This window comes from Diachasma alloeum, unplaced genomic scaffold (genome assembly GCF_001412515.2).
Source record: "Diachasma alloeum isolate Michigan unplaced genomic scaffold, Dall2.0 Dall_scaffold_00358, whole genome shotgun sequence".
NCBI lineage: Eukaryota > Metazoa > Arthropoda > Insecta > Hymenoptera > Braconidae > Diachasma > Diachasma alloeum.
This window is the reverse complement of record NW_021680497.1, coordinates 718937-744465: the sequence shown is the minus strand read 5'-3', so window position 1 is coordinate 744465 and position 25529 is coordinate 718937. Positions and strand designations below refer to the sequence as shown.

At 36.5% G+C, this 25529-nt stretch overlaps 1 protein-coding gene across 7 annotated transcripts in view; it reads right to left on the bottom strand.

Annotated features, from left to right (window-relative positions):
• Positions 1-521: 521 nt before the first annotated feature.
• The window catches only part of LOC107041166 (polypyrimidine tract-binding protein 1), a 150160-nt gene continuing 125152 nt past the window's right edge, over positions 522-25529 (bottom strand). For 4 of the 7 annotated variants that reach the window (XM_015261581.1, XM_015261586.1, XM_015261582.1 and 1 more), the window contains 11 exons: positions 23616-23798; positions 17209-17352; positions 9979-10030; positions 9271-9329; positions 7600-7834; positions 7278-7498; positions 6029-6062; positions 4925-5017; positions 4110-4326; positions 3886-4027; positions 522-3632 (listed from right to left, as the gene is read on the bottom strand). In XM_015261581.1, coding sequence (XP_015117067.1) covers positions 3564-3632; positions 3886-4027; positions 4110-4326; positions 4925-5017; positions 6029-6062; positions 7278-7498; positions 7600-7834; positions 9271-9329; positions 9979-10030; positions 17209-17352; positions 23616-23798 — 1449 coding nt within the window. In that variant the 3' untranslated portion in view covers positions 522-3563. The remainder of the gene's footprint in view (positions 3633-3885; positions 4028-4109; positions 4327-4924; positions 5018-6028; positions 6063-7277; positions 7499-7599; positions 7835-9270; positions 9330-9978; positions 10031-17208; positions 17353-23615; positions 23799-25529) is intronic. The other 3 variants (XM_015261583.1, XM_015261584.1, XM_015261585.1) reach the window with 3 other exon arrangements.

Genomic DNA, 25529 nt, shown 5'->3' with positions numbered 1-25529 from the left:
TGAACATGACAAGTAGATCGACGACATGCCAATATAATAATTATGAGAGAGAAAAAAGAACACGATTTGTTATCTTTTCTTAGTGCAGCCGTAGAAGGTCCTGTTGGCTAGACCAATTCTCACCTCGGCCCTCCTCAATTCAGTTTTTTTACATGGCATTGGAACGAAATTCAGTGGAAAAATTAGGTAATTGTGGTAATTCCCCCTGTCATGAATGTACCAATAATGGAATTGACTTAATTATTTGTAGCTCAGCTATACCAACCTCGGTTATCTACTTAGCCAATTGTGTGTAATTTAGGAAGTTGAATTTTGAAAAATCATTCACATGTCCCCAGCAACAAAATCACCTCGTCATTGAAAAGAACTCCCTTGTCCATTACCCATAACTCACTGAAATAGATGAAGAATTAGTTATTTTCATATTATTGCACTTGGTTGGAGACGTATTGGAAGCAACGAAATGGACACGAAAAAATTATTCGTGGGGAATAGAGTGGGCGAAAATAAATAGAAGAAACTTTAAAAAAAATCAGAATTATTATTTTTATCGTTCAATTGTTTTTGTGTTTATAAGGAAGCACCGAAAATTGTAATTACGGCAATAATCATAAAATAATGGATAATATAATAATAAAATGCAGGCATGAAAAAATTATCTCCGATTTCGGGACACGTAATCTAGGCTAGTGATAATTGAGAAAAAAAATACAACGTACAAGTATGACGTTAGAAGAGGCAATTCAACTTAATTATTGATAATATACCGCTGGAAGTAATAATACTAGAAATGGATCCTTTCTCGTGGGTGTGCGTGTGTGGATACTCGCTTTTTCCTCATTACTAGTACAACTCCAAATTTCTCTTACTCCTTCCTTCTTCCTTTCATTTCATGTGAGTGCTTGATAATCCGCTCAAGTCCTTCTCCTTTAATGCTATACTTTTAAGGAATACTACTTTATAACTACTTTTTTCCTTCATATTTTCAATTGATTTGAGATTCTAAAGACACAGATCATAAATTCAAAGACTGGCCCCTTCGCTCATGCCGGCTACTGTAAAATGCATTATCATATTTTTTAAAATCCCTTCAGTTATCGTGATTTTTGGTCGATACACAAATATATAATATCCAACATTGGGAAATTCATTACCAAGGCATTTCCATGTTATCTCTTGTTATTTCTCGATTGAATTATAAGCCTAGTTTGGCACATAAACCACTACCCGTGCCGGCACTCGCTTATAATAGTATTCTGTTTCAATATTTTTTTTTTTCAAGATGTACGTTTTTTCAAAATCATGCACGCAAAATATCGCGCTCACACTTCATTTACACTGGATTCACGCTGTTGTATCCCGTAATTACAGTACCATTGAAATGTTAATTGACTCCAACAGAACGTCATGTCCATTAGACGAAACGTAGCTATTTATATTTGTATATATAGTTTCTCTTATTTGTGTTTTTGTTTTCTTTCTTTTTTCTTTGTTTCAATGAGTTGACTCGAACCTCGTCGATAGTCCCAAAAAAGATTTGCATGTTCTCTCTCTCTATCTTTTTTTTCATTTTTCAAAATTTTTTCGTTTCTAAATTAATGGGTTTACTGGTGGCTATCGAAGTCCACATCTAAGCCTTGTTGAATAACATCGAAGGTTCTTCATTATTTTACAATGTTATTTATCGCACCTTTCTGTAGTTTATTTCGTTAAAGAATGTATTGATAGGCCAGTTTATGAGAATAAATTATACGTAGCTAGATTTGCAAGCGTTGTTCCATCATGAGTTTTCCCTCCTATCAGGTATGAAAATGATAGCTGTTGGTTGTCGAAATGACATTTAAAATTTTATGATCAAAATATAAGTATTCGCCAAAATAATTGCATTCACTTGGTTTATTTTGTAACCATTTAATTCGCCTTTTCACTGTTTAAACGTGCATAATCCCTGATCAATGTTACATATTCAACTAATTATAAAAAGGGGAAGGGTATTTCGAATAATTATTTGTCACTAACAATATATCGTGTAAAGTCAAAGGATAATGATTGTGTGTTCAGCTGTTGGTGGAAGACAATTTTTTCATTATATCCTCACGACCATGTTTGGTATATTTGAACAGTAAATTCTCCAACCCACAATTATTCCTTGACGTTCTTTTTTTATTTTCTTCCTTTGATAAATAAAAACGAGAACTCCGTTATCCATTTACTCGACGAATTTGAAAATTCAAAAGCGACGATATGTATTACGGTCATTCCTTAAAAATGCCAAGATAAAAAAGGAAAGTGTAAATATAAAACTCTTAAAAAGTGACAGCACACAGAGATATGGAGACGATTGGAAAAACGATGCAGATGATGGTGAGATAGAGAAAGGAAAAAGTTATTGTAATCTTGACGTGCACACCGTGTACTTGCATAAGAATACTCACAAAAAATATTTTTAAAAATCAACTACAACTAAAAGAGAAAAAAATAATTCACGCCAAGTGATTGAAAAAAAAAGGTAAAAACATCGTAAATTGAAGAATGAAATTTGAGGAACTCATTTGTACAACTTATGTGCCGATTTTGTATTAAAAAAATATCGACACGATTGTCTTGCATTTTTTGTTGTTTTGTTGTTTATTCATTTCTTTTCAATTTGCGGTCTCCCGCCAACGGTTTGGTTGTCAACGACCGACAGGAAACATTGGGTTATCCATCAATCCGCAAATAGCAGTCTGAAAGAGATGAATAACTTGGATTCCAACAGGTGAACAGGTTTTTTAGCACCTGTTGGTAAAAAAACGGCAAGGGTCCCGTTTGACAATTGGCATTGGATCATTCTTATTGTTAATCATTTCAACTTCGGTTTTACATCTAAACTACAGGAAAATGAAAATGATATTTTCATACCACTGAGATGCGATTGGATTCTCTTTTCATCATTTTACAATGATACTTTGCCCATCATCAATATCACTTAATATTAAAAATTCTTAATAATAATAATAATGATAATAATTATAATTATTATTAATAATCACCAGCGCGACTATATTTTGGACGCTATAGCGACCGTCTGATAAATCCTAGAATACGTGTAGTCGTCGTCTCATTCATCAAAAGTTTAACCCCCTACAAGAATTAATCGATTTTTCTGTCACTCTCCATCTTGAAAATTGTTTGTTTGTTTTTCACTACAAATTCTCAATACTCTTTGTCTCTAGCAGTTATTTTTCTTCATCTGTCATATGAAGCTTTCAAATGTCGAAAGCCAAATAAAGCGAATCACTAAAGTTGATGAATGCAGAAAGAATTTTCAACTTTGGAATGTGACAAACTGTGACGAAAAAATGAAAATAATGTTTGTTTCATTGAACCATGTTTGGTATTTATGACTTTCAACGGCCGCAAGGCTTCAGCTAAAATGTCAAAAATATTGATGCATCAATACATAGTCATATGCTTAGTCCGTAGGACAATCAGTCGTATAGGGCACTGGAATACCAGTAATGGACAAGGGCGAACGGCTGAAACCACTGTGACTCTACGTGTTGATGATGTGACTTGTCTTGTTAGATGTTGCTCTTTGAGAATGACACGCGCAGATGATTTGACTCACTCAATTGATAATTGTGCATTTTCTGTAATTTAATAGTACGATTATAATTTTATATACATCATCATTTTATTATGCAGAGGAGGTTGGGGTAAAGCGGCCAATTTAATAATTTTTTTTTTCAATACAAAGAGCAGTTCTTTCCCTTTCTGACGAGCCTAAACTGAGCTCAATTGATCAATTTGTTTCTGAGTTATGAATAATTGAGAAAAAAAGTCTAGTGTCCGTTTTACCCCACCCGCCCCTACTAAAAAAAATAATGGAAATCGACAACGTACAATTAACGCTGCAACAGCTTCGTCCATGCTTGGCATCTGAATAAGTGCCATTTTTCTGTCTTTCGGGAAGAACTTGAATGCCTTCACTGTGAATCCATTCTGTTCAAATGCATCCTTTATCTCCTCTTCAGTCACCGTTGCTCTGTCATTAAAATATTCCAATAAACATTATAAATATCACAACTGAATTTCCATAAAAATGATAAGCAGTAATAGCCACTTACGGAATGTTTGATAAATGCAAAGTACCACTTGGTGGATATATATTTTGATAATTTTTCGAACCAGGCTTCTTGAATCGGTGAAGAGGACTGTTGGTGTAGTCTTTGGTAAGACCTGCATCAGGTTGACCCTCTTTTGGCAGCTGAACTGTTTGATGCTTGCTGACCATAACTCTGATTTGTTTTCCAAACACTCGAAGCTTATCCATGTGAGTCATAGCTAATTCAAAGTATACGAAAAAAACACTATAGATCAAATCCGGAGAGAAAAACATTGAAAAATTCAGATCCGATCAATTAGCCCCCCATGTATAGATATTCCAAATTTTTATTTTTTTCCTCATTGAAGTAGTTTTGAAGAAAATTGCGAGCTAATAAAAAACATTTGCTGATTTTTCGAGCTGCTCTTTCATTTGAGCAAAAAAAAACATTCATATCTTGTCTGACATCTCTGTTACAAACTCTGGTCATCAACTCTGGTTTTCAGTTGAAATTGGAATTGTTAATTTACACAATAATAGGATTGCATTGACGATTTTTTCTTAACTCGCAAAAATCTTCAAACAATTTGCTATCGATTGGTGACAAAATTTTTTGGAAATAATGAAATAGAGGGGATAACGCCTTTTTTTTCAGAGGTGATTTTTCAAAAATTTATTTTAAAAAAAGTACTAACTAGCAAATGTTTTTTATTAGCTCGCAATTTTTTTCAAAACTACTTCAATGAGGAAAAAAATAAAAATTTGGAATATCTATACATGAGGGGCTAATTGATCGGATCTAAAAATTCACAGCTACTTGACCACTTTATAACTCACCTAGATGGCCCTGCTGAGGTTCGGCCATTTGGATGAGGGCAGAGTCTTTCTTGTTATACAGAATCTTCACACGCTGTACATCGCCATAAACGCCTAAATTTGTAACATGCAAATATTTTTATTCCACATCGATCGTTCCTTGTTTGATAAAATAAAATTAATGACAATTGGGATGACAAGTTTGTTGAAAAATATGAAAAACCAAAAAGAATTTTAAAACAAAAAAAATGTTTACTGGGTACGATTGGTGAGGTTTAGATCATGCGTGACTGTTTATCATGTTCTATCATTTTAAATAACTATATAAGAAGGACCAACAAGCATGAATGAACCGAGTAAAGTAATATGGGTATGGGTTCCTACGAAATAACATAAAGTATTATCAAAGCAAAAGCTTATGTCAACATGAAGGTCACTAGAACGGATATTAATTGATGAATCATTGATGAGAAGAAATAATATTTGTACAGGTAATAAATGATTTTTAAAGGGCGGAAAAAATGTGAATGTAATTGTAGACTTTCTAGTATACTCGCAACTGATGACCATAGGTAGCTATAGAAATGATGTTTGCATTTATTTTATTGTTTCTGTTTTCGATAAACAGTTGAAGGCAGTGGTCAATAGTGAGAGCTTAAAATTAATTTGATGATTAAGCAAATTGAACAATTGAAATGATTATTAGACAACGAATAGGAGCAATGTGGATTTGAAACTAAAATAACTGAAGAACAGACGAAAGAAAAAATAATAATAAGTTATAATTGTAATAAATAAGAGAATAGCATAACTGGATGTATTATGCGCCTCTGGTAGGATACGAGAAACCAGTTATGAATCTAATAATCTTCAAAGCATCGAGACTCGCCTCTGCGGCTCATATGATCATGATTTATTATTAAACAATTGACAAAATGAAAAATTAATTGACTTCCTGTTACAATGTTAAAATGACCAATGATCAAATATAATTTGATAATTTTGTCAACTGCAATTGAAATATTACAGCAGAATCAGTAGTAAATGAAAAGTGAATTGTATAATTGTTTTTAATATAATAATTAATAATGTAATATAATTAATAATATAAATGTGGAGACGTACCAAACAGGGTAAAGAGAGCGTCAGGCGTGACCATCTACACAGAGAACAGACAGAGTCCAGTCAGTAATGTAAATAGTGTAAAAATAGTGTAAACAAGAGCGCACAAGTTTCTCGAGTGAATTTCAAATTTTTGGAAGAAGTAATAAAAATAAAAACAACATAAATGTTATTGATCTGTCGAATGGTGAATTGATAGTGACAGAGATAGAATGAGACAGAAGTACGGGAAATTAATTGATTATTAATGAAAAAATGATGATAAAAAATGAGAAGTAAAATGATGAAGCAAAATAATTGAAACAATCGTGAAGCTTGTGCGCACGATACAAACTAATGAATAGTAAGTAAACACACAGTTACAGTAATAGTAGTGACAGATTGCAGCTGCGAAATGCTTTTCAATAATAATTGGCTATATTTGCCATTGGTACCCGGTGGCCATTATTTATTTATTAATTTCCTTTACTTTTCCAATTTTTCCACCTTTACAATATATCGATGGCACAAATGTTATTTCAACTTTTGTTCATTAATTGAAAATGTTACTCACATCTGAATATTTCATTGCGGTTTTCCACCGGGCACCATGACACATTGAGAATATCGGGGTAGTGAACATTATCGGTGTACAAAGAGGGAAGAGGAGAGGAGAATACAGAGGCCAGTAAAAAAAATTGATAACAGAGTATAAAAAATGAAAAATAAAGACCGTATTACATGTACAATATTCACCAACGGAGAGGAGGACGAAAATAATACAAATACCAATTATTCGAATTTACTCGCAGTGAATCGATATTTCCTAGTTAACCCAAGTGTATTAAAATTAAACGCGAATTTGTTAAACCCTAGGGGTGACATGAATTGAATTAATTACTTGCAAATTGCAAAAACGACAATTTTCGGAATACCTGGAGAAATCGGATTTTGAGAAGGAATAGCACGGTGAATCTTGCTCATTAAAGACATTTTCAATTATTTCATGAAATGGGTAAACTCACAGATGGAGTTTACAGGACAAGGAAGAGTTAAACAGGAAAATTAGGGACCTTCATTGTTTTTCATGTTTTAATGGAAGAGAACAAAAAAATGCAGTTTCTTTCAAGTATTCGTGTAAAGGACTTCTCGTTTCCGACCGGCGGCACATTTGACTGGGAATTTTTAATTGGGAGAAAGAAAAACAAGGAAAAGGGGAATTGATGGAGTAGGAGGTCGGCGGAGAAAGTCCGAGGGTTTACTATTGACTTACCTCTTCGTTCAAATTGGTGACTAATAGAACAGATGACATTTGAGGGCTACCAGGCACCCTGACCCCGAGTGCACCAGCACCCAGGCTAAATCCACCGAGTCCAGCGATGCCTCCACCTGGTGCCACTCCATTGCCGTAAGGGCCAGCAAGGGGCGATGGTAATCCATGCATCGTAGCAAATGGCGATGCAAGTACACTTGGTGCTCCTGCAATTGACTCTACTTCAGGCAATTCATGAGATTACATTAATCGCACACGTCTCCCACTTGTCTTTGACAAGTGAGAATTGAGTTACGAGTTAATAAGAACATTCAATACTTACCAGGTAAGCGTGCTCTCGGCTGTGAGCCCGCCGCAGCACCTAGTAGCAATTGCGGAAGAAGCTCACCACCAAGTGCCAGTGATGCTGCATCCAAATTTGGGTCACCAGTTGGGAGGGTTGGATTTGTGTAATCACGTGATTTGTCATTGTTGTACTTGACATTGAGGCTCTGCATTTTACTAAAGTCTATGCGAAGTGTACAGCAGGAATTGTAAATATTCTGCCCATCGAGAGACTGGAAATTTTTATTTTTTATTTTTACTTTTTTTTTATTTATTTTTTTAAATGGCATGCATTATTTTCACGGTAATTAGTTTGTTATTGCTATTCGTTATATTGGCTGGCAGATCAAGTGACACTACAATTATGTATCCCTGGTGACTAGTGGTATGCGCGTACACAACGATATTTGATTTTCATTAATAACCCAGTAACATGCCCACCGCACAATACTGGAAACTGTGCACTCTCTGAGCTGTAGGCACTTGCTTTAAACATGGACTGCCTTTGTTTGACTTGGGTTACTCGGCGTTTCTATATACTCTGAATGCTGAGCATATGTGTTATAACGTTCCACACCCGGTATACCTCACTAACTGTGTTGTATAGTGGTTGAAAATAGACGAGTCCATATACAATCCCAGTGTGCATATTTGTACGTGCTAATGAATTTCGTACATAATTACGTGCGTTACTGATAAATTTTCCAACAGGCCACGCAGTTTCAGTATCGTACTGGCCTCCCCTGCACTACAATATTATAGATTCTATCGTTCTCTCTCGCTCTCTGGTCCCTATTTACTCTTGTTTTTTCTCTTTTCAATATTTGGTTTACTGTTGTTTTTTCTCGTTAATCGTTGATCCATTGAAATTATTGGGGGTTTGAATTTTCTATATACACCGTTAGAAATTTCTTGAAATTTCAATCACATCGTCATCTGAATTTTCGATGTTGTGAGGTTGAATTCAATTTCAAATGAAAGCGTTCACTAAATTTCTTATTCATCTTCAAAATTCAAGAAAATTGGGATTTTAATGATAAACAATCATTGATTTTTTTATGAAAGCTTAAATTTCCTAACTCGTCGTGAAACGTCATATACAATTCAATTTTCAATAAATTGAGAATTCAGCAAAGTTATTGCCTGAATTTTCAACATTTTGAAGGTTTTTCAGTGACGTATGGACTTGAAAATCGAGAATTACTTGAATATTCAAGAAATTAACTGATTCGCCAATGAAGAAATATACATAAATCTCATGTAACTTTGTCGTTGTTAAAAATTTACAGCTTTTTCATATCGGTTTTTAAATTTCAAGCACTTAACTATTGGGTTCAATCGTTTAATATGCAAAAGTTAATCAACTGTTAATTCTTCCTGGTAAAAAATCAATGTTAACCTGTGTCGTTTGAATCACTTATGCGATGCATTTCTGAAAATTGTTGAATGATTTCGCACGAATTGAACAACTAGAGATGCTATGATATTTAATTTACATTGCGCCAAGTACATAGAGACGTCGAGAATACAGTAGCATCCGGAAGAATATTCCCAGGCGCTTATCTCACCCAAAGGATTCGGCAGGTGGATCGTACATGTGCATGCCGGAAATTTAAGGGGGCAGTGTATATCTACAAGGGAAGGAGGAAAAATAAATTGTTATACGTACCAATTTAGCAGTCTGCGCAGACATTGTGTCCGAATACTGTATGAGAGCTTGAAATGTGCCTGAAAAAAAAAAGTGTTTAAACGAATGTAAAATATACGTCATAAATTATCTGTAAAAACTTTGAATTCATAGAGTAGGATTGGACCTCGTGCATACTTGGAAATATATGAGATACATCCAAACTTTTTTTTCACCGTTGCGAAAAAAAAAACAGAAATTGAATAAACTCGACGAATAGCACCAGTGACTGTCTCCATAATTTATAAGATTTTTATTGTAATAGTAAGAAAGGTAAACGTTAGTCATACGATGCTGGAGTTGAAGGAGTGAAGAAGGAAAAAGAATAAAAAAGGAGGAGCTATAGAGAAAGAAGAAAAAAAAACTATGAGTGCATACACATCCAAGAGTACGGCTTTCGTTTGCACGATGGAAAATTGAATTTTCGAAAGGCGACGACGGGGCCACTACTACACCAGTGAATGTAGCAAAAGAGATGCAGGCTCGGGGAAGAAAGGCCACCTATGTATTACTCTAGCAGTATATGATGGTATATATGGAGACAGCCCTTGAGGGGCTTTCGCTATACTTGGGACGCAATATCGAAAGAACTTTAACGGGTGCGAAAGCTCAACCCAGCATATCTCTGACACAACATATACGTATGAACCACCTATTTTCACTTGAAACAATGTATACTGTGATACTTACTATTTTTCGTGAATGTTACGATTTTCAAGACTTTCCCGAAGCGAGTGAATATCTGAAAAATATAAATCAATCATTAAATAATGAACTGATGTAATGTAATGTATTTTTATCACAAAAAAAATTACTTTCGATCAGTAGAAAAGGACATTTTTGTACTTCCTCGAAGTTACAAAGCAACTTGATGCAAGTATCATGCGTCAAGTACTTGGGACAAGTAAAAAAATTACTTGTACTGACTGCCTGGCTGGTTCTTTTTAAAAGTACCAAATAAACTCAATATAAGTTGAGTATAAGAACTCAAAAATGTTTTTCTACCTCTTCTAAAACCCGAAGTTCGTCAAAAATTCAAAAATCCAAACAATTCCCGTTTTATGAGTAATAAAATTGAAAAGAAATTGAAAATAATTTTTCGAAGCCTTTTAAATGTTGATAACAACGTAAAACATAAAAATCTCAACAAAATTGAAATTTTGGAGGTTGGAAAGCATACCAATAATTTTCGAAAGCATCCATAAAAATCGCAATCTATTGATTTTTTCCTCCAAAATATCTTCTGCTGAACATTTCTATTTACAAAAATGCGTAAGAAAGCCCATTCTATCCGGTAATAATATTCACTTTTTCCAATAAAGTAATCAATTGGAAGTACTGAAATTAAGTACTAAAAAGTACTTGAGAGAAGTTGAAAAATTACTTTTCACTAGTACCTTTGGTACTTGTGGAAAGTACTAAAAGTACTGGCAGTAAGTAGCGATACTACTTCCTCCCGGTACCATTTCTACTCGATCGGCAGATGTGGTACTTCACCCAAGGACATAAAATGTACTTGGGACGAGTATTTTTACAACTTTTCAAAAGTGAACGTCCCCCAAGTACCGATTTGTACTGGTGAGAAGTATTTTTTTTCTGTATATCAATATGAATGGAGAAGGCCCGCAAATTTCATATTCATTTGAGATTACCGGAATGAGTTGTGATACTCTCGCTTGTAAAAATAGCTTGTATTCAGACCGATCGGGAATGCATTGGATTATAATGAGAGCTTGTAACTCGCCGTGTGGATCAAGTGAACAGGAGCAGATATACAAATGCAGAATACAAATAATCGTGGCATTCTCTCTGTCCCATTGAAGATAGCTACCAGCATGTGTGCTCATCTCCCTCATGTTGAGGGAGATGAAATACAAGGATGAAGAGGGGTGCGCATGGTTACGCGTATATCAACCCTTTGCGCTCCGTAGCGTACAAAATTAATAAACGTATCGCTTATCACGAATGGCCTACCTAGTAGGTAAGCGGCCGACGATGCACTCATTCGAGTAGTTACATAAATATATATATATATATATATATATATATATATATATATATATATATATATATNAAATAATCGTGGCATTCTCTCTGTCCCATTGAAGATAGCTACCAGCATGTGTGCTCATCTCCCTCATGTTGAGGGAGATGAAATACAAGGATGAAGAGGGGTGCGCATGGTTACGCGTATATCAACCCTTTGCGCTCCGTAGCGTACAAAATTAATAAACGTATCGCTTATCACGAATGGCCTACCTAGTAGGTAAGCGGCCGACGATGCACTCATTCGAGTAGTTACATAAATATATATATATATATTCTGTGCAGGTTCGGCACGAGAGTCAATGCATAAATATTTACTGCAACTTCTCTTTGTCAAATATTATTCAATCTACATATGAGCCCGACAATTCGCATCCATTATAGTAATTAATAATGTTTTTTTTTCTGTCCACAATAAAAGATAATATTTTGGGATTTGGAAGTGTATGTGAGAGGCAACAATTTTTTTTTCAATTTACTCACAGTAAATAAAGTCACGTTCATTAACGATATTGGCTTGTTATTATGACAAATGTGTTTACCTCTTCTTGACATGTATTGTATGAAATATTTGTAATCAAACATGGAGTCATTTAAATATTTTTTCTGTGTTCCTCCCCCCTCCCCCCCGCCAATCGATCAGATTGGCCTGAATTGACAGAATTACATTGATAACAATAATGATAAGGGGAAAATTCCGGTAATGATGAAAAAACTGATGTCTTAAAAAACATTGACAGACAACCAAATCAGTCGAATCGTCATAACACACGATGACACTCGTAATTTGCTCGAAAAATCTTGGAAATATCTTGGGAATCGTGATAAAATTGGTTCGCCTCTAAAAATGGAGTAACCGCGGTGTTTTCTTTTTCTTTTTTTCATCACTTTTTCCTCTTTCGGACGCCTATCCCGTGGGAAATCAACTTGCCGCGGAAAAACGCGCACAAACGTGTTTCAGAACTCCGACTATCGCGTGATACTGGTCTGTTGTGAATAGAAAGAGATAGATAGTTCTCTGACAGTAACAAGTGGAAAATAAAAATTTAGGTTTTCAGTGGAATGGCAAAAGAGGGAAAAGTCGGCCGATGAGAGACACCGGGTTTTTGGCCTTTCTAGCGCCGTCATTCGTGGTCCAGAACCATAAGCTGTGTCTAATATTTTATTTTTCTCTACCTCCGTAGGTTTTATCGTGTCATTGTTTCCACTTGGCTCGTGTCCCATCGGCGTTTGTTCCCCCGGTTCGATCGAAGTACACGGGAGGAAAGGAAATGGGCAACAGGGCTACAAAACCCCATTGAGAAAAAAGAAGGCCGTGATGTGCGCTTGAGAATTTTTCACTCGAGACCCTGCCTCCTCCTTTCCGCCTTCTGCCTTTTTTTTGCTCTTTCACCCATTTCTTTTCTGCTGGTCTCTCAAATCGCAAGAAAAGCCAACGGCACGCGAGCAATCTTCCTGCCGACCCGATAGCTTCCGCTCGTACTAGGGCCCCACCATAATATTCTCCATCGTCTCAACACCCCCTCCCTTGATATTTCCATCGATCCGATCCCCCTTTATCGAGCCCCCCCCCCCTTTTATTGCCCTTTCCTCATCAATTCATTTCATTCAAACGGATATTAATTACCCTATTCATTTATATTTTAACGTGAATTATTTGGCAAATGCTACTCACAAGACAAAACGAGTTTCTATAGCCTCCAAGAAGAATGTTTCACCATTAAGTTGACCGGCTTATCTCCGTGTAGCTGAAGATTTTTTTCTGTCTTGAATTTTTTGGAAGATCGGGAAAGCGGATTACGGAGGCCAGAGGTTGAACATTTGTGTTCGTCTCCTCGACACATTGTACAGGGAGGGGAAGCCGGGGATAAGAAATGCTTCTCTGGAGAAGCTTGTATTGGAAATTGAATTCTGTATGTGTATCGGTTGGCTTACGACGATTCGTCTGCTACCCGGACATGTGCGAGCAGGGGAAAGCAGGGGCAGTTGGAAAATCGACGCTTGGGATTACGTATCACCACGATATGGTATATGGTTTGCACCGGGTCTAGTATACGTGCGCGCGGCTTGTTACACGTCAATGTCGTTTCGTTATTGATTACCACCGCAACAGTTATTAATTTGCCATGGTGTTGAATTATATCGATGTATGAGTTTCTGTCGCTCATCCCTCGCAATGTAATGAAAATATTAAACATGAAATGAAAATGACGCAAACACTGGGCTGTTGATATAAGGAGGTGGCTGACGATCGAACTCTAATATTAATCATGTTGTCTCAGCTCTTAAATCAAATCGATCAGTAACCAGGGACTTGTTGCTGTATTCTACATTGAGAAAAACGACAAAGTTCTCAAACAAGTCTTACTTGTGACAAGAAAATAGTTTTTGGAAAATTATCGAAAAAGGATCAACCAAGTGGATAGGCGTTAATAGTTTGAATAGTTCACCTGAAAAGGGAAAATCGAGTCAAACAAGGCTCCTCAAATGTGCATTTGTTAACAATTAATGAATGAAAATTTGGTGAAACCGGATAGACCCTAGTCTCCAACCAAATCCATTCGTTAACAATAACTAATCCTTTCTATCAGTGCAGTCAAAAACGATTTACAAACTGTACTTGAAATTTTTATTGACATCTCCATAAAAATTAATGTATTGCCCTGAGAGAGAAACGACAAAGTTCTCAAACAAATCTTACTTGTACCAAGAAAGTAGTTTTTTGAAAATTATCAAAAAAGGATTTTTTTGTGCTAAACATGCAGAGTGCACCGGAATGAAAAATTTTTGTCGCAAAAATAGATTTAGTAGTTCAAAAAAAATTGCATTGTCTGTAGACGCGAGAAATGTCATTTCTAGCACTACTCCTTCGTTATTCGATACTCCCATACGTATTTTGCTCCCGAAAAATCTTGGTTTTATGCGAAACAAGGAATAGTAGTTTTTCGTTTCGGCTGTCTAATAATCACAGACAAGAAATGAACCCTTAAATGAAACAATAATAATGACATAATCTTGTAACTTAGGGATAAAATATTTGTTGATAAATTTTCCTCTGTATGAGATATTTTCATCCTAAAAAGGCACCGTCTGGTGTGAATTATCCGCCTCTTGAGCCAAATATTTCGTTCCTGTCGAAAGCAGAACAATTATGCATGTCTGGGACTTTCAAATTCGAACCAACCAAATTCTTTTTTGGCAATTTTCAACTAGCGATTTTGTTGGCCCCAACAAGACTTGTTTGACGTGTTTGTTTTTCTCTCAGTGTAATGTTTATTATCTAACAGATAATTTTCAATGAGTTCCGTAGACGATTTGAGTGGTGAAATCATCGATCAAAAAGAGAAGTTACTTCCCCCATCGAGTCCCAGGTGGTTTACCATAGACACATCTACACTAGGGAGCATTTATATACCTATTCAACTGTATATAAACCGAAAACTTGATGGCACTCGTAACTTTAGCCTGAGCGTTGAAAAGTCAAAGTTTTCAGTCAAACGAAAGTTTCTGGGGTGAAGTGCAGAGAAAACAAATTTTTCTACATTTTAAAGACAAACAATTCAACTTTATTTTTCCACCCCCTTTATTTTTCTTCGTTTTAGCATTATGGTTGTTTTTCTGTCCTCCCCCTTTTCTCTTTGTTTTCGTCCACTCGTTGATGCGTATTCGTTATCCAAAGTTTCTTTCGAGAGTGGAAAATTGAATATTGGGATGATGACTTTACTCCGCCGCCACCGGCTCTGGTGTCGCTCGGTTGACTGTTCGGAAAAGAAATCTCCTCCTTAAGTATTCTTCTCCCTTCTGTCATTTTTTTCCTGTTTCAGGGGGCTTTCGGATCGCAGTGGGGCGCGAGTTGATCGTAAAGTTGGATATCGGTGAATTCGGAAAACAAGTAATAGAAAAATGAACAAAAAAGGAGGAGAAAATTGAGAATGAAAAAAAAATAGGAAAAAAAATCCGGAAAACGTCGATATAAATTAAGCCCGGGACAAATCCAGTAGGGAAAAACCACAGCTGGAGCTTTCACGTACGGAGGACAAACAAAATAATGGAAGGACAAAAAAAAAGATTGGATGGATGATGGCGAGATAAAAAGATCGGTTGGAAAATTGTGTAAAAGCTTTTCATAGCAGTTCAAATGAATTGTTGTTTTCTCGAGGGTTGTTCTGAGAGCGTCAAGCAAAGCTCCTAGGTTATTTAACTCAAGCACCGGGAGAAAGTTATTTCCGAGTCTCTGAAGGCTAGATACCCAGCGGCAAGTGTGCTTACCAAACCCAAGCTAGCCCCAGTTGCTGGGGTGGAACTCGAGTGTAGAATGCAGGACTAATTTAAGTGGGATTAGAAATTGCCGTCGATATTAGTAGAAGGAAGGCATGTGTTTGTTGCAGTAACGTATGATAATAGTTTGTTTCGGTTTAAGTAGTACAACTACCAAAATGGTCAGGCAGCTGTACAGGTGATATTATACAAGTGATTATTTGGGTAAGGTTGGAGGGAAAAAAAGATCGCGATATTTGATAAATAGTAGTCATGTTGAAAAGGGAGAGAACGGCAGAGGGAGAGAGAGATTTTTTTTTAATATTCTGCTGTTATCCGTTGTCATGTACAAGAGTGTAAGAAACGCGGGGGTGATGAGTGACTGAAAATACAACTAGGTCGTTTTCTACATAGAAACCTTTCTACGTCTTTGGTTAAGCCCTGCTTAGCCCTTGGCTGAGATTAAAGATGTTCCGGGAAAGCACGCTTTTAACGCTACATCGTACGATTATCGAGGGAATAAAAGTGCACGTTCAATGTATACGTTATTAAATTTCGTTACTATAATGTAGCGTGTTTTGAGGTTTGCTCTGGGCCGGTGTAAGCTCTGGATCGCATATTCTCAGCGAGAGAAAACGCTGGAGAGTTGGGAGAAAAAGAGAAATAGTAGGTTTTGAGGCGTTTAAAAATGCATGGACCACTCAACTCGAACCGGAAGCACTCCCGTTATCCCTTCTCCCACATTGTGGAGGCCCTGCATCATTCCCCAAAGGGGATCTCGAGGCTTTCGTTCGACGTCCCTAATGACGCAACCACGTGGTACAGCTACTTATCCCTCCCTTGTTGTTACTCTTTTTTTTTTTTGTTTCGACTTTATGAAAGTACAAACGGCGGTGCAGTTTCAACTACGCTATCTACTGAATAATTAACCACTAATCTCTTAACACGCAGTTCCATAATATATTCAATTATCTCGGCGTAACTCATTTCAATCCCAATTTATCATGAAGAATGAATGTAATCATGAATCAAGCACTGCTTAACGTATTTCATATCTTTTAACTAATCCATTGGAAAATTTCATCCCCTTCACGGAGAGAAATATTCAGCAAAAATTACGGAACAATTCACGTAATCCACGATGGGGAATCGTTTTCCGGGAATTTTTATGGGAATGGAAGAGAAGAAATCTGAAATGTTCAGGGAATTTTTAGGTTCATCACCGAACAAAGTACGAAATTGTCACGTCATTTTTCCCGAAGAGTAAAATCTTACAGAAATTTGCCGACTTATTGTGCCTCCAATTTTTCTGAAGCTGGTGAGTCATTTCTACGTTCCGTTCCGTACAATTTCTCAATCGTTGGGGATAAATTACGGAACGACTTGTTATTCCCACAGTAGTGAGTCATCAGACGGGTGGTAAATTTTTACGGAACAAATCGTAGAATTTACGTAGCGATTACGTTTCAAAACATAATTTTTACATTTATTTCAGGTAATACTTATTGAATTTTTCTCTCCGTGTTGAAAAAATACGAAGAAACATGAACAGAGACGTATTTATCTTCATTTTTTTCTAATAAACAATCTTATAACAATACATAATGATTTTTTTACCTGATAAAGAATATCCAGGGAAATTGGATAGATCATGTGCTCTACGATGACTCTTAGAACAGTATTGGGTCCGCCTTGCGTATCGCCCTGGCCCTGCACAGTTTGTCCTTGGGCCGCTTGCAACGCCACTTGCGTGTTGGTGTTCTGAAGGCACAAATAACAATATTTTTGTGTTAACTATTTATTATTAATCCCAAATGATAATGGTCATTGGTCTCACTGACATGATTCTGGACAAGATTTGTCATACACCGGCTGTATTGTGATGATGCACGATGTGTCAAAATTTAATGAATCATTCATGCTCTAAAGCGAGAGTAATGAGAAAAACAAAGCCCAATTGTTTAATAAAACATCCTTTCCAATTTTACTTTTCTCCAGGTTCTTCTCCATTTTACCTCTTTTTGTTTATTTTTTTTCCCTTCAGGTAAGAGTGGCGAGAACAAGATTGAGAAAAAAAAGCCAATCTCTCTCTCGTTCGAGGCTCGTGAGGTTTTTATGGCTCTGAATTTACGTCCGATTATTAATGAATTTTCAAGCCAGAAGCCTTTCAATGTATTACGCTATGTCGACAGATAGATAACATAAACTAAAAATTAATTGAAATAGGGAAGAAATTAATTTGACATTTGACAAGTGAGAAGTCATCCATTCATTCTCTTTGCAGTGCACAAGTAAGAAAGTATAAAAGACAAAATGTTAGTTTCGTTGATATAACTGCGCTCCACCAGAGCCATAGCGTACAATTCTCGTTTCTGCAATGCTTTTGATGGCTCAGTTTGGTGTGGCCCAGACGATTGTTACACTCCAGTGTGCGCCATTATACCAGACGATTTCCTTGCAAGCAGCGCGTGAGCTTTTAACGGCTCCCGAAGTGTACGTACATCCTCAGCGTGGTTCAAAAAGAGCTTATATACCTATATGTATACTCTGTACTCTGTACTGTTGAATCAACATTGTAACACATTCACTGAGAGAAAAGGCCTTTTATCTCTATTTTTTTTTATGACCCACATTTCATTTACAAAGAACTTTAATTCCGTTTTCTTGAATGCTAAACAATTATATGAAATTTTAGGGTTATACTTTTGGAATGATACATCTCAAATAAAAAGTAACTTCAATGGCTTCATTCGACAATGAACGTTTACGAGAGTTGCATCTTTTCCTCAAGTAGCTTCTCTTATTTTCCCTCACCTCCGTCCCCTCGTGACGAGACGCAGTAGTTGAAATATCTGTGAGTTTATAACTACCCTCGTTCACTTTAATAACCGGCATAGGCTCTTTTCAGTATTTTGTAATTGATGGATGAATTTATGAACATAGCCAACACTGATACAGAAAAAACTAATGATAAATTGCTAGATGCAAAATTAATAGTCAAAGTTCAATTGATTTCTAAATAAATGAAAACGACGCCATCTCCTCTCGTGGTATTGTGTGTATTCCAAAGTAACTTGGCTAAATGAGGAGGAGGAGGATGTCAAGTTGAAACAAATTTGAATATTGAAGACGGAAATAGACGAGGAACGACACAGTGGGCAATCGCATAAATTTACCCAAGTAATGAGTATAGTCTGTGCCACTCTCTGCAAAATTGTTGATGGTTTTGAGTGCGAGGGGGATTCGTTATCGGATTAAAGCCAAAAGGGTTTTCCACTGAAGTAACTCTGTAGAGGTACAATAACTCGAGCAATTTATTGCATACATTGAATGCGATAAAAGCGGAAAAATGAGAGGCTCAATGGAAAAACAATTGTCAGTCTATAAGCAGGAATATATTATACACATATTATTGTAAATGTGAAGGAAAAAATTCAAGCTGAAGGAGTATAGAGTCAGTGAAAATAATATATGAGGCGTCTCGGGGAAACAATGCTCCGTCGTAGATCACCCAGGACACCCTCCATTAAAAATATTACGCCATCTTGGCCGTGTAACCACCCTCTTGGTTCGAGCTCCTTCACCTTTCCTTTTCCAACTCATTCATTCACTGTGTAGCCGCTTACTCTCCTTTGCCCCCTTCCATCCTTTTACAAGCCCTTCACAAACCCGCGCTAGCGTTCTCTTGGCGAGCAGGCCGAATAACAATGTGCCATTGTTGAGAGCTGTACATCCAACATTGGGAGGGTGTGAAATATGCAAGCCGTTAAGACCCAGAGAAGCAACGAGCTTTCCGTCGTCTCAAGCCCTTTCACTCTCTCCACAAAACTGGGCTGCACTCGAAGAGACACTAGGAAAAAGGAGGCCAAAGCCAACGATGGCCATTGTTGCATTCGTAAGGAGAACTGTGTACTGCTCGGTTGAGACTTGGTTAAATCATTTTCTATATCAACCATCCTCACCAGATTATAATTGCAGAGGCCTGCTTATCTTATACTCTAATACATTTGAGAATTACACGGAAAAATGGAAAACAAGTGGGAAATTGCGAATGTATTGCCTATAGTACAGTTATTTTTGCTAATAAATTGTATATTATTGGACATTATTCATAGCCTATTTCATTTTCTCGAATTGAACTAATTTCTTTCGAACTAATTGTTTTAGATTTCCCACTTAATGAAACTCTATCATTATTACTGTTTTTATTATCCCTTTCTTACATATAACAGATTGTTGTTCTTTTATTCGTTTCTATTACTCCTCTCACCCCTTTGTTCCTTTGCGGGCTGATATTCTCGTCGCATTAAGGTGGCATTTGCTTCAAGAGTTACATCTTTTATCCACGTTTCGCGCTTTATATTCTTATCTGCGGAATTCTGATTTTCGAAAAATACGATATTTTGGAAAAATTTCACAGAAATCAAAATAACAATTATTGCTGTCGCTTTCATCTTCGAGCTCGGTCAAAAGGACATCCCAATGAATTTTTTAAGTCATTCAATGAATTTTGAACATTTTTTTAGGTATCGTGTAACAACTGAATTTTGAAAAAATTCGAAAATTAAAAAATTAATCACTGGATTAAATTTTAATTAATGACGATGGATAGGGCCTAGCAATATCTTCATTTAAGAAGAAAAATTATTCAATTCTATTGATTCATTAGCGAGATATTGACGAAAAACTTGCATATTCGGACTTTCTAGATCACATGGGTCGATATAACACAAAAAATCCAAAACTTAAATTTGAACAATTACAATTCTTCCATTCGGAAGCACAAAGGAAATTTCCCTGATATTAATGTTGTTCTCTATGTGATTTGATTGGTGCATTTTCAGGAAACGAAAAATGCTGTCACTGACAATAGTGCTATCAATGCTGATCTAAAACAATAGCTAAATTATAAGTTTGATGTATATTTGCTGGATTCATATAGATATAGGCTTGATATTACAGAGTTACATAGAGCACGATTGCAGGAGAGATGCGCACGCTGAGGGTTATAGAGCGAGAAGATTTGAAAAAGCGGGAAAATTGGGGCAGAGTGGGATAAGAAGGAGGATGAGGGAGGCTGGCCTCGGCTGTGGATAGTATGCCAGCTCTCGACTAGAGCGCCCGTTTCCTTTTTATTCTTCTATATACTATATACTCAAACCGTAAAATCCTGAGACACTCTGGTTAAAAATCAGAAAAATCATATTTTGATTTTTGCCTCATTATTATCATTATTGCCATTGCTATTGCCATTGTTGTCTCTCTCTTTTTCTCTCTAATTTTCATTTGTGCGGCAATGCTGCAGTGCCATGTTACTCCTGTATTTTTAAACATTATTATTTTAATATTTTTTTATTTTTGACTCTACACAAAGGAGAAAGGGTGTATAAGCTGGTATCCGGCAGTGCCGGAGGGATGCCAAATTAATTACCAAACAATGTAGGAATGCAATGGGGAAGAGAGCTGAACAGACGACTCAAAGTAAAAATTGGCAGCACCTAACTGTATAAACGTCTAAGTGTATAAACGTCTAAGTCACGGGGTTCTAGAGATGACGCCGGATAAGGGACCAGTACACTGAGAGAAAAACAAACACGTTGTTAAACAACTTTCGTTTGGGCCAACAAAATTGCTGGTTGAAAATTACCAAAAAAGAATTTGTTTGGTTGGAATTTAAAAGTCTCAAACATGAATAATCGTTCTGCTTTCGACAGCAACGAAATATTTGGCTCAAGAGGCGAATAATTCACACCAGACGGTGCCTTTTCAGGATGAAAATATCTCATATAGAGGAAAATTTATCAACAAATTTTTGTCCCTAAATTGCAAGATTGCTATCATATCATTATTATTGTTTCATTTAGGTGTTCATTTCTTGTCTGTGATTATTAGACAGCCGAAATGAAAAACTACTATCCCTTGTTTCACATAAAACAAAGGGAGCAAATTACGTATGGGAGTATTACGTTTTTTGAACTACTCAATCTATTTTTGCGACAAAAATTTTTCATTCCGACGCACTCTCTGCTTGTTTGGCACAAAAAAAATCCTTTTTTGATAATTTTCAAAAAACTATTTTCTTGGCACAAGTAAGACTTGTTTCAGAATTTTGTCGTTTTTCTCTCAGTGTAGTGGATGGTCAATTTAAGCGCTTTTCCCCTCCTCGTCTTCTTGTCCACCAAAGAGCATTTTCATTAGAGTGTCTTTTTCACCTCTAAAGGGATATATGAGCCCACCAACTAATTACACTACCTGGCTACGCATTAACACCAAGCCTATACAAAATAATAATTCTATAAATTAGTACCGTGCACCTAACTTCAGTGAAGAGAGGCCTGGGGAGAGAGTTTCTCACATGTTTGTGTTATATTTTGGATAAATAATGTCTGGGACCACGGGGGCCTCGTTCATAAATTATATACACGTTAATTATAATACAACTCAGGGCCAGTCTGCTTGTCGAGGGTGTTTGAGATTGACTTAGAGGGAGGAGGCGATGCTTTCGAAGTAGTTGCGCGTCGAGGGAAAATGTCGCCTCCCCATATTGTAACTATTATGTAACAAACTGAAACGTATATAGTATGGATTGGACAGCCACGTGCTGAATATTTGGTGGTACCCGAGGGGGACATCGCAAACGTTAACGTTTCATTAACTAACCGTGCAAACAACAACCGGAGCAAGACGAGACACTGGCGTAACGTTTCCGCATCTCATTATATTTGTTGAGTGAAGAAAAAAACCAATGAAAAACCCAAAATCCCAGACAAAAAAGTAGTCAATTTCGCCGTTAAATTTTATATAAATCATTTTCACAATTGACTTTTCGTGAAATGAAAACTGATTTTCTCAGTAATTTTTGTTTTTGGATAAAACACTCGAATCAAAGTAAGCTACACTGAGAGAAAAACAAACACGTTGTCAAACAAGTCATGTTTGGCCCAAGAAAATCGCGAGTTGAAAATTGCCAAGAAAAATTTGTTTGTTTCAAATTTGAAAGTCTCAAACATGAATAATTGTTCTGCTTTCGACAGCAACGAAATATTTGGCTCAAGAGGCGGAGAATTCCCACCAGACGGTGCCTTTTCAGGAGGAAAATATCTCATATAGAGGAAAATTTATCAACAAATATTTTATCCCTGAGTTACAAGATTGCTATCATATCATTACTATTATTTCATTTAAGGGTTCATTTCTGGTCTGTGATTATTAGACAGCCGAAACGAAAAACTACTATCCCTTGTTTCGCATAAAACAAAGATTTTTCGGGAGCAAAATACGTATGGGAGTATCGAATAACGAAGGAGTAGTGCTAGAAATGACATTTCTTGCGTATACAGAGAATGAAATTTTTTTTAACTACACGGAGAGAAATATTCAATAAAAATGACGTATCTTTTCCGTAATTCCGGAGCGAAATATGGTTGTACGAAATTTTACGGAACTATCACAGAATTTTTCCGGGGCGTTCCGTAATTTTTATCTGAATCTCCTGTGAAAAATTACGACACTGTCACTTAAATTTTCTGAGTCAATTCCGTAATCGGTGAGTGAATTGTGAGTCCGTAATTTTTACTGAACATTTCTCTCCGTGTAGTATCAGTATAGGCGCAGAGTTAGCCGTCATCCCCTGATATATATAAATACTTTATAATATAATATTATATTATTATTTATTATATCATATATATTATTATATGTATTGTATTATTATTGTATTAATATATACATGTGTATGCATGGCGCTTATTGCGAAATTTTTGAAATGAGATGAGAAGTTTTCATATACATTGATTTCGANGTTTACTGAACATTTCTCGTGTACTAAATCTATTTTTGCGACAAAAATTTTTCATTCCGGCGCACTCTCTGCATGTTTGGCAGAAAAAAATCCTTTTTTGATAATTTTCAGAAAACTATTCTCTTGGCACAAGTAAGACTCGTTCGAGAGCTTTGTCGTTTTTCTCTCAGTGTAAAGAAAGAAAAAAAGAAGAAATAAAAATAAATGAATGATAGATACTGACGTTGACATTGGCGATGATGTTTGTTGGACTACTGACCGCGTTGCTGTGGGCCTGATCAGTCTTGAGCTCCCGATGATTGCTGAATTGTACGTAAACGGCGCGACCCCTGAGCGACGCTCCGCTTGCTGCATAGTAGCCAACCATCGTGGTAGCAGCATTCTCATCGGCCATCTCAAGAAATGCCTGAATAAAAACCACATTACATTATTTAATTGTTTTTAAATTACGTATTGACCTACACTTTGGTTCACTTTATCATTCATTTTATTGGATGAAATCGATATAAGGGGTGAGCTGCGGCTTGCCCGGGCTTTCCCCTGAGGACAAGAATTCAATGGCGAGGGAATATATACATATACACATACACACATCTATATCTATACTGAAACGATTTAACCGTTCATCACTAGCGTGTGCACTCTAGGAGGAAAAAGCCCGAGAAAATAAGGAGTAGAATACGAAAGGATAAAGAGATTAAAAATTTTAGTAGACATTTTTCAGTCGAGCAAAATTGAATGAATAAATAACAATTGCAATAATGAAATATGAAAATGGCGAAACGGCAGTGTTTCGTCACTGGAAAATTGGATTATGTATGATAAAATGATGCACATGTTGAGGAGAATCGGGGAAGATTGGTATTATTGGGGTTTTGTGGTTATACCCACACAGCTAAACAACGTTAGAGATTCAGTTGTATTTTGGTAGGATATGCCGGAATATAATGTCGCGGATGGACGAACTCAGTATAGCTAACGCAGTTAACGTGTTTCCACTAGGTCTCTTCATAATGAAGCATAGAACCGCTCTATGGAATTGCGTTTGCGTAAACCAGCCGCCGGGGTTTCTGGACTCTCTCGATGTCGTCGGTACATCAAACTAGTTCGGCCCAAAAGCCCAAGCTTCTATGATGATATTGTACACTCTTACATGGTTCATGGTGTGTATTATGCAGGAGATGAGAGTGCTATAGGCCTCTGACAACAACTAACCCCCTGATACGCTGCTGGTGCTGTTATGCATCAGGTTCAGTGTACTCCTACGAAACCAAAACCGAATTCTCAACGGTGTGTGGATTCCGCTGGAAGCTATATTATGTGTGTGTGCATGTGCACACTTGCTCCACCAGGGCATATCTATTACACTCATGCTATCGGATCCACAACAGGATTTTCAAACATGCGAGAATCATGGCCGGTGGTCATACTTCGAGCCACTTTGAGAAGACACTTATTCCCGCAACGTTCGTCAGGAATTTTTAATATCCCGCTTTTCTGACTACCCAGTTGGGATCCACATGCTCAACCTCTTCAACTTTTATACCTTTTTTTCGACTACGGTTTTACAATTTTCCGAGTTTTGCGCTAACCACACCATAACGGAACGCGTATAATCTTGTTTTTTTCTTCAGAAAAATAGATAAATAAACTAGTGAAAAGAAATATAGAATGGTAATGCACGCTGCGCGCATCGGAATGAATTTTTCACTCATGAAAATCCAAAAATTCTCATGAATTTCACAATCTACGCATTGTTCTGCTTTTCTCACCAAATTTTACAGTCGTTGATATGCGATGAAGAATTTACCTCGTGAATTTAATTAATTTCATTGAAATGTAATGGTATTTGCATGATTTTTTTTTTAGAAATCCTATGTGAAATATTTCTCAAATATTTGTCATTGTCATTTGTCACCCTCTTGGTTCGAGCTCCCTCACCTTTTCTTTTCCGACTCATTCATTCACTGTGTAGCCGCTTACTCTCAAAAAAAAAAAATTAATTAATAAAAAGAAATATAGAATGGTAATGCATGCTGCGCGCATCGGACTGAATTTTTCACTCATGAAAATCCAAAAATTCTCATGAATTTCACAATCTGCGCATTGTTCTGCTTTTCTCGCCAAATTCTACAGT